Consider the following 17,620-nt stretch of genomic DNA (forward strand, 5'->3'; position numbering starts at 1 on the left):
GGGTTTAGATTTTATCCTTTATGTGGACATATCAGATTAAATCACTTATTGTTTGCAGATGACCTCTTATTATTCTGCAAAGGAACTAAGCCTGCTATCATGTGGATGCTCAGAGGTTTTGCTACCTTTTCTGCTGCTACTGGACTGCATTTGAACAAGGACAAGTCTGAGATATATTTCAATGGTATGTTAGCTGCCCATATGGATAATATCCTTCAGGTCTCGGGGTTTCATAGAGGTACTCTACCTTTTAAGTACTTGGGTGTCCCTATTTCATCCAAGAAATTGACTTAATCTGAAGGTATGAAGCTAACTGAGAGGATTATTGCAAGAATCAGAGGTTGGAGTGCTAAATATCTGTCTTATGCTGGGAGGCTAACCCTTGTCCAGTCTGTCCTTACCACTCTTCATTCATATTGGGCTACTATTTTCTTGATACCTAAGGGTATTATGAATAGGATCAATGCCCTATGTAGAAACTATCTGTGGGGAGGCAAGGCTGACTATACTAAAGATGGGTTAATCCAAACTTATACTTTGTTACATCCAAACGGGTTGTATTATGAATAGGATCAATACCCACCTTATACTCCAGCTGGAACTGATAGTGGGAGAGTAATCCAACCAGTTTTGTGCTTTGATGTACATGTGATTAACCCACCTTATCCATAAATGATCAGTTTTCTCAGCTAACCACCATACATACTTGCCCAACATAGCCACATTCCAGTTTTTGCCATTCACAATACTAAGTCCCCCATATTTTGTTGCTGCACAGACCCTATCCCATGCCGCATGTGGTGTCTTATGGAACTCCTCAGACCCACTCCAGAGGTAGTTTCTACATATTTGGTTAATTCTGTCCATCACAGTAGAAGGGATGATGAATATACGAGTCCAAAAACTATGTAGTTGTGTCAATATTGCCTGAACCAGTACTAATCTGCCACCATAGCTTAGGTTTCTGGCCCCCCCAACCACGAATTTTCTGCACAATCTTCTTAACAAGCCTGGAACAATCACCCACTGCCATTCTTTTATAGGAGATCGGTATGCCAAGATACCTGAATGGAAAATGACCCTATTTGAACCCAGACACATTCAACACATACTGAATATCCTCACTACACATACCATTGATGTAGATATCAGACTTCTCACGATTAATCTCCAATCCTGATGCTATAGAGAATGTGGCAAAGGCTTTAAGTATAGTAGTGATGGAAGCCTTGTCACCCCTGCAGAACATTAGAAGATCATCTGCAAAGCACAGATGGTTCAGTCTAAGTGCTCTACATAGGGGATGATAAGTAAACTCCATGGTATTAGTAACAAAAGCCAGTATCCTGCTAAGATACTCCATGCAAATAGTAAAAAACAGAGGGGACATAGGATCACCTTGCCTAATCCCCCTTTTGCCTTGGAAATACCCAAAGTTTGAACCATTAAGAGAAAAGGTATACCAAGGAGTAGTAACACACTCCATTATCCATTGAATCATTTGATCAGGGAAATTAAGAGCCTGCAGCATCTGCCTAATAAAGTCCCACTCAATAGAATCATATGCCTTTTTTAGATCCACCTTCATCATACATCTAGGAGAACAAGCCTTCCTTTTGTACAGTCTAACCAGGTCATGACAAATGAAGATATTATCTACTATATCCCTTCCCTTAAGAAAAGCACTCTAAGTCTCACTAATAAGGTCAGGTAAAACAATAGCAAGTCTAGTGCGAATCACTTTACAAATAGTTTTATATACCACATTGCAACAAGCAATAGGTATAAAATCCGCCACTGTATTAGGCCTGGTCTTCTTAGGAATCAAAGTTAAAGTTGTGGAGTTGACTTGTTTGAGAATTTTACCAGATGAGATGAACTCCTGCACTGCTCCAATAATATCAGTCCTAGTACATCAAATGAATCCCTGAAAAATTGAGATGAGAACCCATCAGGCCCAGGTGCTTTATTAGTAGGTATGGAAAATAAGGCATCCGTGATTTCCTTGTCTGTCACAGCTGAGATAAGCACACTACAGTGTGCATTGGTTATAAGTTTCCCCTGTTGGACAGTGCCCCTATGAACTTTTACCACCCTTCTGTTAGACCCCAATAAAGATTTGTAATAATTGATAAATGCCTCCTCAATTGCAACAGAAGTAGTATGGTTATTACCCTCCATATCCTGAATTCCCAAAATCCTTTTTTGCATCCTCCTTGCCTTGATAGCACTATGGAAATACTGATTGTTATCATCTCCATCTCCGAGCTATTGAACTTTGGCTTTTTGGGACAGAAAACTCCTCAAAGCAATCTCCCTATCTCTGTAAAATTCAGTAGCCTCCTTCACTAAATGTTAAAGGCCAAGATTAGTAGGATCAAGGTGCAGCTGACCTTGCACCCTATGAAGATGAGCCAAGGCCACCTTAGTGGAGGTTTCAATACCAGCATAAGCTTCAGTATTAAGATCTTTCAAAGGTTTCTTTAGAAGTTTCAGCTTCTTAACCACCTGAAACATTTGATACCCATAAATAGGAGTACTCCAGACATCTTGAATAATTTTCAGGAACCCAGGATCCTTGCCCCACATATTAAAGTATTTGAAATTGCTCTTTTTTCTATCAACATCTGGGTGCATTGTCATGGTACAAGGACAATGGTCAAATAAACTTTCAGGATGAAAAATAGTAATGGTGTTAGGGAATTGATGGAGCCACTCATCAGTCACTAGAGCTCTATCAATTCTACTAAATTTCAAATCCCCAACCTCATGTGTTTTGCTCCAAGTGAAAAAAGCACCCTGAGCAGGGATGTCATTCAACCCACAAACATCCACACACTCCTGAAACTCCCTCACTTCAGCAGTAGAGACTTCAGAGCCTATTCTTTCATTCATTGCCAATACATTATTAAAGACTCCCATGACAACCCAAGGCCCATTAATATAATTTTTCATAGTTTTTATAGAATGCCATAAAGGAGTACGATCAGCTAATCTATTAAAACCATACACCATACACATCCACCAAACAGCTCCTGTAGGAAGGTAAGTGACTTTAGTATGGATCACCTGAGCCTCACCACTTAAGACTACAACATCATAATTACCAGCATCCTAAATAATCCAAATACGACTTCCCTCATGACTCTCATTATTATGCACCATGTTCCATTGAGAACCAATGCTCTGATGCACTTTATTGATAGCAACAGTTCTAACTCTAGTTTCTAAAAACCCAAACACACCAATATTATTTGAATGTAAAAACCATCTAATATCCTTATGTTTATGTACACTATTCAGTCCCCGCACATTCCAAAACCCTATACTACCCATTCTCAATTAATGTGCTAGGGCCAGCCATGTCCTCCTCAACCACTTTCCTATATTGAACTGAGTTCTCCAAAACTTCTAGAAAAGTTCTTCTCCCATTGCCAGTACTCATACCACCCTGCCTTGAGAATTTAGTTAGAACCCTTATAGGTTCGAAAGGGGTAAAAGTAGCTGGTTGAGGAGTTACTAATCCTCTGGAAAGAACAGGTTTAGTTCGAGGCTGCAAAACTAAGGGCCTGATAGGGGGGTTTCGTGCAGGTGGAGCAGGCACAACAGTAGGTTGTTGTTGAACACTTCCTTTAGGCACCCACACTTTCCTCACAAGAACCTGCCCAGGATGTTGTTTCTTCCTGCAATCTCTCTCCATATGACCAACTCCTTTACAGTCCGAACAAATTGTTGGTTTCCATTCATAATGAACAATTTGCCTATGAGTGACATCTAAACCTGTCAAATGGGTCGGGCGGATCGGGTCCCGGGTCGGGTCAGAATACGGGTCGGGTCAGATACGGGTCGGGTCATACGGGTCACGTGTCGGGTTAGGGTCAGAATACGGGTCAAGAAATAATTTTTAATGTCTTTTTTAAACCATTTTTTTAATTTAAAAAATATTTTTTTTAAAAAGTAAAATATATTAAAAATTATTATTTTAACCATATTCATCATATACGATAATTATATTGATATAATTATTAAAATAACGTTTTTTTAATAATTATTTTATTATTAAATATTATAAAAGTTATATAAAATTGACTTTTTAGTTGAATTTTTAATTTTAAGTAATAATTTTTTTTTTAACTATATTTTCAAGTATAATATATAAATATCAATATTTTTAATAAAATTCATGATTTTCCCTTGACCCAACGGGTCGACCCGTTCGGGTCGGGTCTCGACCCTAAAATAACGGGTTATTTCGGGTTCGGGTCAAACGGGCCAGGGGTCGAAAAAACCGGGTTTGTAACCCTAAAAAAATGGGTCGGGCGGGTCGGGTTTTCGGGTCGGGTCGAGTTTTGACAGGTCTAGTACTGACATATAATTCATCAGTAAATTCAATCACATCAAGCAAATCCCCACCCATTTTAACCTCAACCATTACTCTAGCATGACCAATAAATGTTTTTAATTGAGTATTACTGTCACGTCGCACTGGCTTTCCTACCAATCCAGCAATCTTCATCAGAGCATTACCCCAAAACTTCAGAGGGAGACCATAGAATCTAATCCAAATAGGCACCATATCTACAGCCTCACGAACCAATTTAGCAGTGGGAGTCCACTCCTTAACTACTACTGGTTTGTTATCGAAGAATACATGCCCTGATTGTAAAACTCGTAACTTCATAGCTTCTATTTTGAACCGAACCAGGAATATACCATTCGAATGGAAAGAAATTTGATCATATTCAGTATATCCCCAAACCCGCTTCAAAAACCCATTAATTATTTTGAAAGGTGGATTAGCACCTAGTACATAGCAGTACACCGTCGTTGACCAATATTCTAACTCAGCATCAGTATCAGCACTAGTCAATCGCAGAGGACTTACCCTATCAGATGTAGCAGAACCAGAACGCGAAACTTTTGTCCATACACTCCCATCATCAGAATCCTCCTCCGCAATTGAATCCATGCTATTACTCAATTGAAACGGCCTGATTTCACCATCTGCATCCAAAACGAGATCATCAAGCTGAATATCAACCTTAGGATCATCAATTTCAGGAGTTAGATATTGAAACCTAATATTTATTTAATTTTTTGGCTAATGTAACTTTAATGTTTTACGAGTGTAACTTTAATTTTTTACGCGGGTAACCTTCATTTTTTTAGGCTATTTTTAATATAAAAATTGGAATTTATGTAATAATGTAATTGTAACTAATATTTATTTAATTTTCACTGATTTACGAATGAAACTTCAATGTTAAACGAGTGAAACTTTAATGATAACAAGTAAAACTTTATTTTTTTAGGCTATTTGACGTGTGAAACTTTACTTAATATTTATTTATTTTTCACTGATTTATGAATAAAACTTTAATGTTAAACGAGTGAAACTTTAATGGAGATGAATGAAACTTTAATGGTGATGAATGAAACTTTAATTTTTTTAAGGCCATTTTCAATATAAAAGTTTGTATTAAATTAATGATGTAAAAATTTGTAATTTCTCTAATTTACGAATGCAACTTTAACGGTTTACGAGTGAAACTATAATGGTATACGAGTGAAACTTTAATGTTTGCGAGTCGAAATTTTAATGCGAGTCCTTTTATATATAGGCAATAACCACCGACCAATCACCAACGTCTAACACGACCCGCACCTGACCCACCATCAACACCCACCCCAATAACCACCAGTTAGATCTGAAAAAAAAGAGAAAAAAGAGAGGAGGCATCCGCCCACCTCCGCGCCACCACAACGCTGACAAACAATCTCCGCACCGACAACAACACCCCCAACTGGCCCCACCACCAACAACCACCACCGCCTATCAACAACACCCTGACTTCACAAAAAAAAAAGTAGATATGAAAAACGAGTCCAATCACAACTCCTACAACCATCGACATCCACAACCCTCGGCATCTCCAACCAACACCAACAAAAAACCACTCCTTTGCTTAGATCTTAAAAAAAAAAAAAGGAGGAAGTAGGCGGCAGAACTACGACACCATTACCCACCACAACTCCAACCACCGCATCTCCAACCACCACCAACGACAAACTTTTTCAGATCTGAAAAAAAAAAAAATAATGAGAAGGAGAGAGGCGGCTAGTGGCGGCGGTTGAGGAGAGGAGGACGGACGAGGGAGAGAGGCGGCGTCTGGTGGTGGGGTGTACAATTGTAATACCCCTCATATTTTATGGTTATATGACCTTTGTGTGTGTCTAAAGTACAAGGTAGACTATGAAAGGTTAATAGGAAGCTTGCACAAATGTGCCAATTACTGAAATATGACCACTTGTTTTAGGGGTAATTTGGAACGGGAATATCTAGAGTTTTGCAGCTTCTATGAGGGTGATTCAAATTTGAGGTGAAAGCTTATTGTCTTAGCTTTCCAACGCATGGTCACAAGCTTGATTCCGATCAGTAACGAAGAAATGACAGCTGTTTGAAAATCAGTGCGCAAAGCTGAACTCGCTGAGTGATGTTACGCGCTAATTAGTTTCATAATTTCGCACCTTATTATAGTATTCCTAATAATATAATATTATACCCCATTATGATTATGATTATGATTATGATTATGATTATGATTATGATTATGATTATGATTATGATTATTAATATTATTTATTTATTTTACCTGCCATAAATATTTTATTATAATTTATTATATCTTACGACTTATAAACTTTCCTAAAACGATACTACCTTACTACTATATATACAATAGCAAACCACAACTTTTATTCACTTTCACAAAACATAAAATATATATAGAGAGAGAGAAGGAGACTAGAGAGATAAGGAGCTTGTTCATCTTTTTTCATCTTAAGGTTAATTGGTGACGCTTTTGTGAGACGAGTTTTGTTGCTTGGATTCATGTGCTTTGCTATTTGGATTTTGTTGAGCCGCTTTGCTATACAGGTAGGATAGCTACTCAGTCACTTTAATGTTTACTTGAATGGTATTATCTAACTTTACTGGTTGAATTATTTGGAATTGTGATGGATGATATATGATTGTTGGTTGGTTGCATTGAGATATATTGTTTAATGACTACCTCAGCTTGTGACTGAGATGATTTGATTATTGACTACCTCAGCTCGTGACTGAGATGCTTATATTGATTTGGTTTCCCCAGCCTCATATCTGGGATGGTAAGTATATTGTTTGCATATCATATCATGAGCACTTGCATTGGTTTCCCCAGGCTGGTTCTGCAGGACTTGTCTCTGGGATGTTATTAAGATTACCCCGGCCAGGGATTGGAGGGATGAACGGGAGCGTCGTAGGATTGATCATGAGCATGCATTGCATTTGCATTTGATATTGTCTTGTATTCATTTATTGTTGTTGTTTAGCTATTCCTACTCAACCATTGGTTGACGTGTTTGCTTCTGTGTCAAAATAAAATTGATGCCTGCTTTAATTGATGGCGTCCTGTGGTGAACCATTTAATATTTCCGGTTAAATGGGGAGCAGATTTAAATAACAGGTTTTGAGTTAGCTGGATATGGGGAGCTTGGGTGTGTGAGCTTTCGGACCTACAGGAGTCTAGATCACAAATGTAGTTATATCACTTATTTAATTTCCGCTGCGAGTTGTATTATTTTATATTAAGTCTTAGTTGATCAAAATTGTAAAACATATGTAATCATTAAAGTATTAATTTAAAGTACTTTGGTTTGTTGTACTTTGTTATTCACTACCTCGGGAAACCGAGATGGTAACAGTTCTATTTGTTTGGGAATGTCTAGCTAAAGGCTCCCGGATAAATGGGGGTGTTACAAAGTGGTATCAGAGCAAACGATCCTAAGGCCTAAACCAATGAATTTAATAAACTTAGGATGAGTCTAATAAAAAAAAACCTGGGGTAGAAACTGTTTAGGAGCCCTCTTCTAGGTTAGGGAGACGTCCTTGACCTGGCCCTTTTCAGTTTTGAGCCGGTCATCTCGAGGGAAGGTTAAGGAAAGAGAAGGGTAGTTAGCGTGGATGTTTTAACTTAAGGGTCTAATTGTGACCTGAAAATGTGAGAAATACTAATTTTACGGCAATTTGAGAACAAAAAGGTATGAAATTTTGAGACGAATAAAAAGGAAAGGCGTGTGGTCTATGAGACGGCGGTCACATTGAATTGAATTTGTTTTAATTCGTTGCATAATTGCGCATGGAAATTTTCTTGGTATATCATGAGTGACATAAATTGGAGAAACATGCACCGTGAATTATTGCATCTTTATATGTATTGGTTGTATATATGTGAATTTCATGTTTAGAAATTTCATGTCTAGAGATATGCGGAATGTGATACCCTGAACCGATTTGTGATATTTATGCTATAGAATTGTTATAAAAGTTTAAATTTAATTGTCAAAGATTAAGTAGTATGATAAATGTTTAAAAGAGAGGCAGGTAAGCATGAATGGAGTGACACGGAAAATTGTGGCAAATTACAGCAAAATTGTGGTAAGTTATAAGGAAATTGTGACAAACTGTAAAGAAATCGTGGCAAAATAATTTGTACGCAATCATTTATTTCTAGTACGCATGCTCGTACCTTAGAATTGAAATGATTTGATGTGATAAAATTTGATGTAGAAATATCTTCAGGGGAGTCATTAACTTTTGGGAAGATAAATCAGGGTGTGAATATTTTAATCGGAAAAATTCTTTCTCTATGGATTTAATTGAACTTCTTTGAGAGATTTAGAGATCATCTTAGGGATGAATTGATTGGGAAAAAAATAGAGGATTTATTGACTGCTATCAAAATGAAGTGTCTTTGAGGGAACTTAAGGGAATAAATGTGTCATATAAGGGAATTGTGGTGAAATCTAATGTGAGATTTACGACAACAATTACCTTAAAATTTTTTTGTGAGAAAGGTTACGAGATGTGAATGATATTTTTAATATTTTTATGGATCATATAAGAAAGATATATAGTCTGAGATTATTGGGAAACATAGCTTTATAAGAGAAGTGAGATTGATGATTGATGCGATAACAAGGTAAGTAATGTGATTTAAAGGGTGATATTGACAATAAATTTAGTGAAGTATTAATGTGGTTTTCTGGTTAATTGTGACATGAATAAGGTGTAGGTAAGGATAAATTTTTTTTTAAAAAAAAAGGTTAAATGTTCATGAGAAAGATATATTATAATAGGATAGAAGTGAATTTTATTTAATGAGCTTAATTTATTTTATGTTAGTGTATGAAATTTTAGATGACTGGGGTGCTTAGAAATTTGGGTTACTAAGAGGTAACTTTAGGGTGTATGTTAGTTATGAGTTACCAGGATGAGGTAAAATTTTTGATTTTGGGAATTATTAATGATGGGTATGATAACTAAAGATGAAATGTCGACGGGTGATTGAATTTAATGGTGGCAATTTGAGAATTAGAGTACGTGGATTTAAATAATGTGTTTGATAAGGGAGCAAATAACTGAAACATGTTTCGGAGAAAAACTATTGTTATGAATTGTTAGATTTAGTTAAAGAGTAAAGATAAAATAGCCGAGCCTTGAGGATTAAATAGTAAGAGTAATGATTTGGGTTGTTAAGTAATTTTAAGATGAGTAAGGTGAATAAGGATTGAAGCGAACTTAAGGATTGTTGACAATGAGTATGATTTATGCATATGGTGTATTGAGATTGATAAGATTATAATGTTATAACTTGAAAGATTGATATTTATTACACAAAAAATTGTTATGGACTCTTGTTGGCATAACGATGAGTAGAATGTTAGGACGAATATTTTGTAAATATAAGTAAGTTGATAGTCATGGAAAGAAGTCTGGAGGATTTTGGTGAGTGTTGTGTAGTCTTTTGAGGTTACGCGGACGTAACCTTAATTTTAAGTAGAGTAGGATGTCATATTTCGTTAGTATCACTTCTTTTTATTTGTTATTTGGTTGTCTTAAGAAATGTTGGTAAGCGTGATGAGATCAGTTGTAGCATTAGAGTGGACTTAAGGATTTAGTTGTTATAAATGTTGGTGGTGCACCACGTAGCGTGTGAGTATCTGGGGGAGAGAATTGGATAAGACCACGTAGCATGTTAATATTTGGGATTATAGTGGTGTCAAGATAGTGGTGGAACTTCAGGACGAAGTTATTTTTAAGTGAGGTAGAATGTAATACTACTGAAGTTAATGGTATATATGTTGTGTAATATGTGTAAGTGGCGTCATAATGTGTGTTAGCTGTGATAACATTTTGATTAGCATGCAGGGTCTAGGTGGAATAGGTTTTGAGTGGTTGTTAGTATGCGCGAACTTCGAGGACGAAGTTCATTTTAAGGAGGGAAGACTGTAATACCCCTCATATTTTATGGTTATATGACCTTTGTGTGTGTCTAAAGTACAAGGTAGACTATGAAAGGTTAATAGAAAGCTTGCACAAATGTGCCAATTACTGAAGTATGATCACTTGTTTTAGGGGTAATTTGGAACGGGAATATCTAGAGTTTTGCAGCTTCTATGAGGGTGATTCCAATTTGAGGTGAAAGCTTATTGTCTTAGCTTTCCAACGCATGGTCACAAGCTTGATTCCGATCAGTAACGAAGAAATGACAGCTGTTTGAAAATCAGTGCGCAAAGCTGAACTCGCTGAGTGATGTTACGCGCTAATTAGTTTCATAATTTCGCACCTAATTATTGTATTCCTAATAATATAATATTATACCCCATTATGATTATGATTATGATTATGATTATCATTATGATTATGATTATTAATATTATTTATTTATTTTACCTGCCATAAATATTTTATTATAATTTATTATATCTTACGACTTATAAACTTTCCTAAAACGATACTACCTTACTACTATATATACAATAGCAAACCACAACTTTTATTCACTTTCACAAAACATAAAATATATATATAGAGAGAGAAGGAGACTAGATAGATAAAGAGTTTGTTCATCTTTTTTCATCTTAAGGTTAATTGGTGACGCTTTTGTAAGACGGGTTTTGTTGCTTGGATTCATGTGCTTTGCTATTTGGATTTTGTTGAGCCGCTTTGCTATACAGGTAGGATAGCTACTCAATCACTTTAATGTTTACTTGAATGGTATTATCTAATTTTACTGGTTGAATTATTTGGAATTGTGATGGATGATATATGATTGTTGGTTGGTTGCATTGAGATATATTGTTTAATGACTACCTCGACTTGTGACCTAGATGATTTGATTATTGACTACCTCACTCGTGATCGAGATGCTTATATTGATTTGGTTTCCCCACCTCATATCCGGGATGGTAAGTATATTGTTTGCATATCATATCATGAGCACTTGCATTGTTTTCCCCAGTCGGGTTCTCACAGACTTGTCTCTGGGATGTTATTGAGATTACCCTGGCCAGGGATTGGCGGGATGAACGGGAGCGTCGGAGGATTGATCATGAGCATGCATTGCATTTGCATTTGATATTGTCTTGTATTCTTTTATTGTTGTTGTTTAGCTATTCCTACTCAACCATTGGTTGACGTGTTTGCTTCTGTGTCAAAATAAAATTGATGTCTGCTTTAATTGATGACGTTCTGTGGTGAACCATTTAATATTTCCGGTTAAATGGGGAGCACATTTAAATAGCAGGTTTTTGAGTTAGCTGGATATGAGGAGCTTGGGCGTGTGAGCTTTCGGACCTGCAGGAGTCTAGATCACAAATGTAGTTATATCACTTATTTAATTTCCGCTGCGAGTTGTATTATTTTATATTAAGTCTTAGTTGATCAAAATTGTAAAACATATGTAATCATTAAAGTTTTAATTTAAAGTACTTTGGTTTGTTGTACTTTGTTATTCACTACCTCGGGAAACCGAGATGGTAACATTTCTATTTGTTTGGGAATGTCTAGCTAAAGGCTCCTGAATAAATGGGGGTGTTACAACTGTTGTGGTTGTTGTCGGTGGTTGTAAGGTGGGTTGGTTGGTGAGTGAGGGATGAGAGAGACGAAGAGTGAAAAATGGAGGAAGAGAGAGAAGTGGTAGGTGGTAAAATGAATTGAATTAGGGTTTTTTGAGTTTTATATAGGCCATTTATTTTAAGATGTAATCTTAGCCATTGATTTTGTTATAATCTAATGGCTAAGATTAGGACACATGGACTCACCTACGGAAGGTGGACTCATTTGATCCTAATTCTTTATATATATGGAGGAGTTCTTATGAGTCCATTGCATCTTTTGAGTCCTTAAGTCCTTATAAGGACCTTTAGATGGACAACATCTAAGGTTGAGATTGTTTACAAAATATAGGCGAAAAAAGAAGGGAAAAGCTTAGATAGGAAAGAGGAACCCTTTGTCTGATTATTGTTCTTCCCAAGTAAAGTGCGCACGAGATAATTTCTATATCCTCTGTACTATCTATCAACACCTACCTAATTCCTTTCTTGACACACTTCTTCATCCACCTTCTATCTACGATTCTTCTCTCTAAACCTGCGTTTCTCTATTTGACGCTCAAAATTCAGCTACAATTCTCTTTAAAACCTGAAAATCATCGCAGACATGCAGATTATAGATGGCATCAATGATATTTCTTCATTTTATATTTATTATTTTCAGTCACCGTTTTCATATTTTCAGTTCAATGTATCTTATCATTACTTTTGAAAGATTATAATTCACAGTTACACTTTTGAAATTTGATGCTGAGTTTTAAATGAAGATTAGATTTCAGTTTTGAGTATCGAGTTTTGATATGAAACTGAATTTTGATTGTTCTAGCTTTCAACGTATTAGACTATGCAAGTTTCAATTCTGACAACATTTACACTTAAGTTGGACATTTACACATTCAGACCATCACATTTACACTGTCCTTATCTTAACAATTACATTTACACTGGCACTGGCACTTGCATTTAATTTATAGTTTACATCACCATTTTCATATGAAGATTGTTGAAATAATATTTTCCGTTTAATGTTGATTATGTGTTTTGAGATCGTACAAATAATATTTTAAAATTGTACAAATAATACCACTGTTGCATTTTTGAAATTGCTTCAATTTCATATGAAAATGAGGTTTCATTGTTTCAGTTTTGAGTTTTGATATGAAACTTAATTTTGATTGTTCCAGTTTTCACTTCTGATTATTTTTCATAATGTGTGTACACTTTTTGAAATTGTAAGTATTAGACTATGCAAATTAAAGGCCATCACAATCAAAATTCAAATCTGACATCATTTACACTTACATTATTAATGAAGTATTTAAAAAAGGGTTATCTCATAACAATAATCCATCCTATTGGTGGTCTGCAATAATCACTCCAACCTATCAATAATCTCAATCAAATCCAACTAAAGCATCATACCTTCTAATAACAAACCAGTTGATATTTTTTTAAGTTTATGTTGGAATATTTGATAGTTTTTGGGCAACCTAGTTGGTATATGTGAAGTTTATGGTAATATTTTCAAGTGATGAATCAAAAGCTTGGTTTATTTGATACACAAAAACACCATAAAATACCATCTAGTTCGTTATTAGAAGGTATGGTGTTTAGGTTGGATTTAATTTGGATTATTGATAGGATGAAGTGATTATTGCAGACCACCAATAGGATGGATTATTGTTATGAAATAACCGTAATTGTTGCCAGACCATCACATTTACACTTCACATCTATTGACATTTACACTGATATTGCTCATTTACACTTTTAGAACATCACACTTACACTACATTTCTGATGACATTTACACTTACACTTTGGGACATTTACATTTACATTTTCACTTTTGGACATTTACACTTCCACGGTTACACTTACACATCATATCTGGGACATTTACACTTACCTTTGACATTTACACTTTCTGATGATAACATTTACACTTCCATCCTCTTAACATTTACATCTACGCTTAACATTCACACTTACACTTCATATCTGATGACGTTTACACTTCCAGATGATAATATTTACACTTCTATCCTCTTAACATTTACATCTACGCTTACACTTATACTAATACTCAACATTCACACTTACACTTCATATCTGATGACATTTACACTTCCACTTCTTCCAGCAATCACACTTACACTTCATATCTGAAAACATTTATACTTGCATTTGACATTTACACTTTACTTCTCTTTACATTTACACTCTGAGATAAATGGATTGTTTAAAAACATTCACACTTACACTTCATATCTGATGACATTTACACTTACACTTCATATCTTAAAACATTTACGCTTGCACTTTCATTTAACATTTACACTCTGTGAACTGTATTAACATGTCCTATTTACAGATTCACTTAACAAAAATGGAGTGCAGCATGACAGGCAGGAATTGTGCAGGGAGGTTGAAAAGAGGTTTACACCGTCTATCGGGCATGAGTTTGGGGGGATTGAGGACGCGGTAACATTTTATAAGATATACGCCATTGCTTGTGGGTTTAATGTGCGCAGGTACACAACGAAAAAGTGGCGTGGCAGAGAGATAAAGTCAAAGCTTGTTGTTTGAAATCGAGAAGGTTTTACTCACAAGGCGCCAAATAAAGAACACAGTGACGAACTAGTTGGAGAGAATTCACAGAGGAGAACCAGAGTCACTAGAGTGGGGTGTAAAGCGAGGATAAGACTATATATGAAGAATGATGTTCTATTAATAGACCGATTCCACGAGGGTCACAATCACGAGCTTATCTCACTTAAGGACAGAGAGTTCCATAAATTGTCGCGCAACATAACAGATTATCACAAGATGATAATCGTTTTGAACTCAAGGGTGAGTAATATATCATCACTGTCGATACTAATTCAATAAATCCATTCATGTTATATATTTCATATTTTTTATTAATTGACAGCTGAAGATAAGAGCAACAAGGACCTACGAAATCTGCAATGAACACGTGAATGGATTCGAAAACATTGGAGCAAGCTTAAATGATTTTAAGAACTTCCATAGGGATGTTAAATATTTCATTCATGAATGTGATGGTCAGTAGTTCGTAGACCATTTTAAGGAAATGACTGAAACAAGAAAAGGTTTCTACTTTGACTACGATATTGACGATGATGGCAGCCTACGTATGGCTATATGGGCGGACAGTACTGTCTGAGAGAACTACAAGGTATTTGGTGATGCAGTGTCATTCGACCCAACTTACTCAACAAATAAGTATTCTATGGTTTTCACACCGTTTAGCGGTGTGGATCAGCATAAACGATCAGTGACGTTCTGTGGGGCTCTAATTGCAAGGGAAGATTATGAGTCATTTAATTGGGTTTTCAGCCGAGTTTTACATGCAATAGGGGGGGGGGGGGGGGGGAGGAACCCCAGTACATAATTACAGATCAGGAACCGGGTATTATAAAATCCGTTCCTCTTGTTTTCAAGACAGCACGACATCGGTTTTGTATGTGGCATATAATGAACAAAGTGCCTAGTAAGTTTGGTGTCTTTAGGAGTGATTATTCTGACTTCATGGGGTAACTTAATGACATTTTATGGGACGAGGAGCTTGCAGCAGCAGAATTCGTTGCTATCTGGGAGCAAATTATTGAAGAGCATGGTCTTATTGCCAATGATTGGTTTGCGGACACGTATGCTATTAGAGGACAGTGGGTAATGGCACATTGCAGAGACTTGAAGATGGCGTCTGTTGTGAGGACAACTCAAAGATCAGAGAGCGAAAATAGCTTTTTTAAGAGGTTTGAGCATAAATCAGGAACATTGGTTGAGTTTTGGATGCATTTTGAGAGCGCTATGGACCAACAAAGACATACACAAAAGCAGCTTGACAACAATGATAAGCACTCATCCCCGAAGACGTCAACACATCTGGCGTTAGAGAGTCATGGTGCAAAGGTATGCACCTATTCAACATTCTACACCTTCAAGGAAGAAGACATATACTCAGTTGATACATGTAGAACCAGAGGTTTCATTGAGAGAGACGAGCTAGAAGTAACTACGGTCAAAGATTCGTCTAGGGGAAAGAATTTTGAAGTTGCAAACAGTCCAGGTAATTACGGATTACAAATTACTTGCTGTCATTTATATTTACATTTACATTAGACATTTACATGTAATGACATTTACACTTACATTCTACATATACTTCAATACAAACACATTTACACTTACATTGTTTGTAACATTCACACTGACATGATAGCCTTAACTGATGACCCAGGTACACGTAAAGCAAGGTGCAGTTGTACAATGTTTGATTTTCAGCAAATGGGATGAAGACTATACCAGACGTGGGATGAAGACTATACCAGACGATTATGTTGTAAAAAGATGGACGGAAGAGTGTCTCCGATTCCGGATGTTCAATTGTAATGGTGAAGGGACAGACAACATGTAAATCATCGATGGAAAACAAATTGCAATGCCAATAATGTGGTCGGAGGTTCATTAGACCGTAGGGCTCCTTCGAGGCAAAGGTGTGTCTGATGTTGAAAGCTTCTCCGCTATATTAGGGGATTTAAGGATAAGCCATCACCGTTAGGGGAAGTGTTGAATAAAAATCAACAAATGGAGAAAATTCTGCATTGTACGGCTAGTGAGGTGGTGACGATATTCCCACCTAAGAATTCAAAAAATAAGGGTAGCGGAAAAACAATGTTGTCAACCAAAACAAAAGCACTGGCCTTAGCTAGAAAACCCAAACGCAAGTGTAAGAATTGCAAGAGAATACAAATCACAACTAGATGAACTGCCCAAACCCCTTTTCAGAACAAACACCATTATGCGAGGGGTCATCTGACCAAAAAGAAGATGAAGGAGAGGAGGAGGAAGAGTTGGAATTAGAAGAAGAATAGACGTCACGACAGTGATAATGTAGCTTTTGTATTTTGAATGTGTAACTTTGAATTTTGATGTGCTATCACTGGAACCAGGGATTAGGAATTGGTCTCATGGCAGCGCCACTTTCAAATGCTCTTGGTGTAACTTTGAGTAACAAAGTAACAAAGTTACCCAGTCAAAGCGTCAGAGTTACACTGTCATAAGACCAAAATGTCTCCGTTTTATTGGATTGCCAAACATTGTGTTACATGAAGTTATTTGAATTGACAATGTTATTTCAAGTAACATTTACACTTATAATTAAATCAAATCTAACCTTTCCTTCACATTCAATGAAACGTTCATGTGTATGACATATTTTCACTATGAGTGTGATAACATTTACACTTCCCATTTAATCACATTTACACTTTCCCATCTGGCCACATTTAACTTTCAATGAAACTTTCATGTGTATGACACATTTACATTTTCAGTGTGATAACATTTACACTTCCCATTTAATCACATTTACACTTTCCCATCTGACCGCATTTAACTTTCAATGAAACTTTCATGTAAATGGCACATTCACACTTTGAATATCGTCACATTTACACTTGCGATCTAATCACATCTAACCTTTCCTCACACATTCAATGGCACTTTCATGTGTATGACACATTTATACTTCCAGTGTGATATCAATTTCAATTGTTGTCAATTATCATAACAACTGACCGACATGTCCACAAAAGACCGAAAACATTACAGACATTAGTTTCACTATTGCCAACTAAAATACAAATAGTTTTGT

The 17,620-nt window shown here is 36.2% G+C and overlaps 1 protein-coding gene across 1 annotated transcript; it reads left to right on the top strand.

Moving 5' to 3' along the window:
• The first annotated feature begins 11,189 nt into the window (after positions 1-11,189).
• On the top strand, positions 11,190-17,027 carry LOC141590327 (protein FAR-RED IMPAIRED RESPONSE 1-like). Its single transcript, XM_074410925.1, has 8 exons — positions 11,190-11,292; positions 14,312-14,463; positions 14,873-15,005; positions 15,156-15,292; positions 15,526-16,033; positions 16,263-16,377; positions 16,497-16,584; positions 16,917-17,027. The coding sequence occupies exons 1-8, from the start codon at positions 11,190-11,192 to the stop codon at positions 17,025-17,027; spliced, it is 1,347 nt and encodes a 448-aa protein (XP_074267026.1).
• Positions 17,028-17,620: the final 593 nt, after the last annotated feature.

The sequence above is a fragment of the Silene latifolia genome, chromosome 7 (assembly GCF_048544455.1).
Source record: "Silene latifolia isolate original U9 population chromosome 7, ASM4854445v1, whole genome shotgun sequence".
Lineage (NCBI taxonomy): Eukaryota > Viridiplantae > Streptophyta > Magnoliopsida > Caryophyllales > Caryophyllaceae > Silene > Silene latifolia.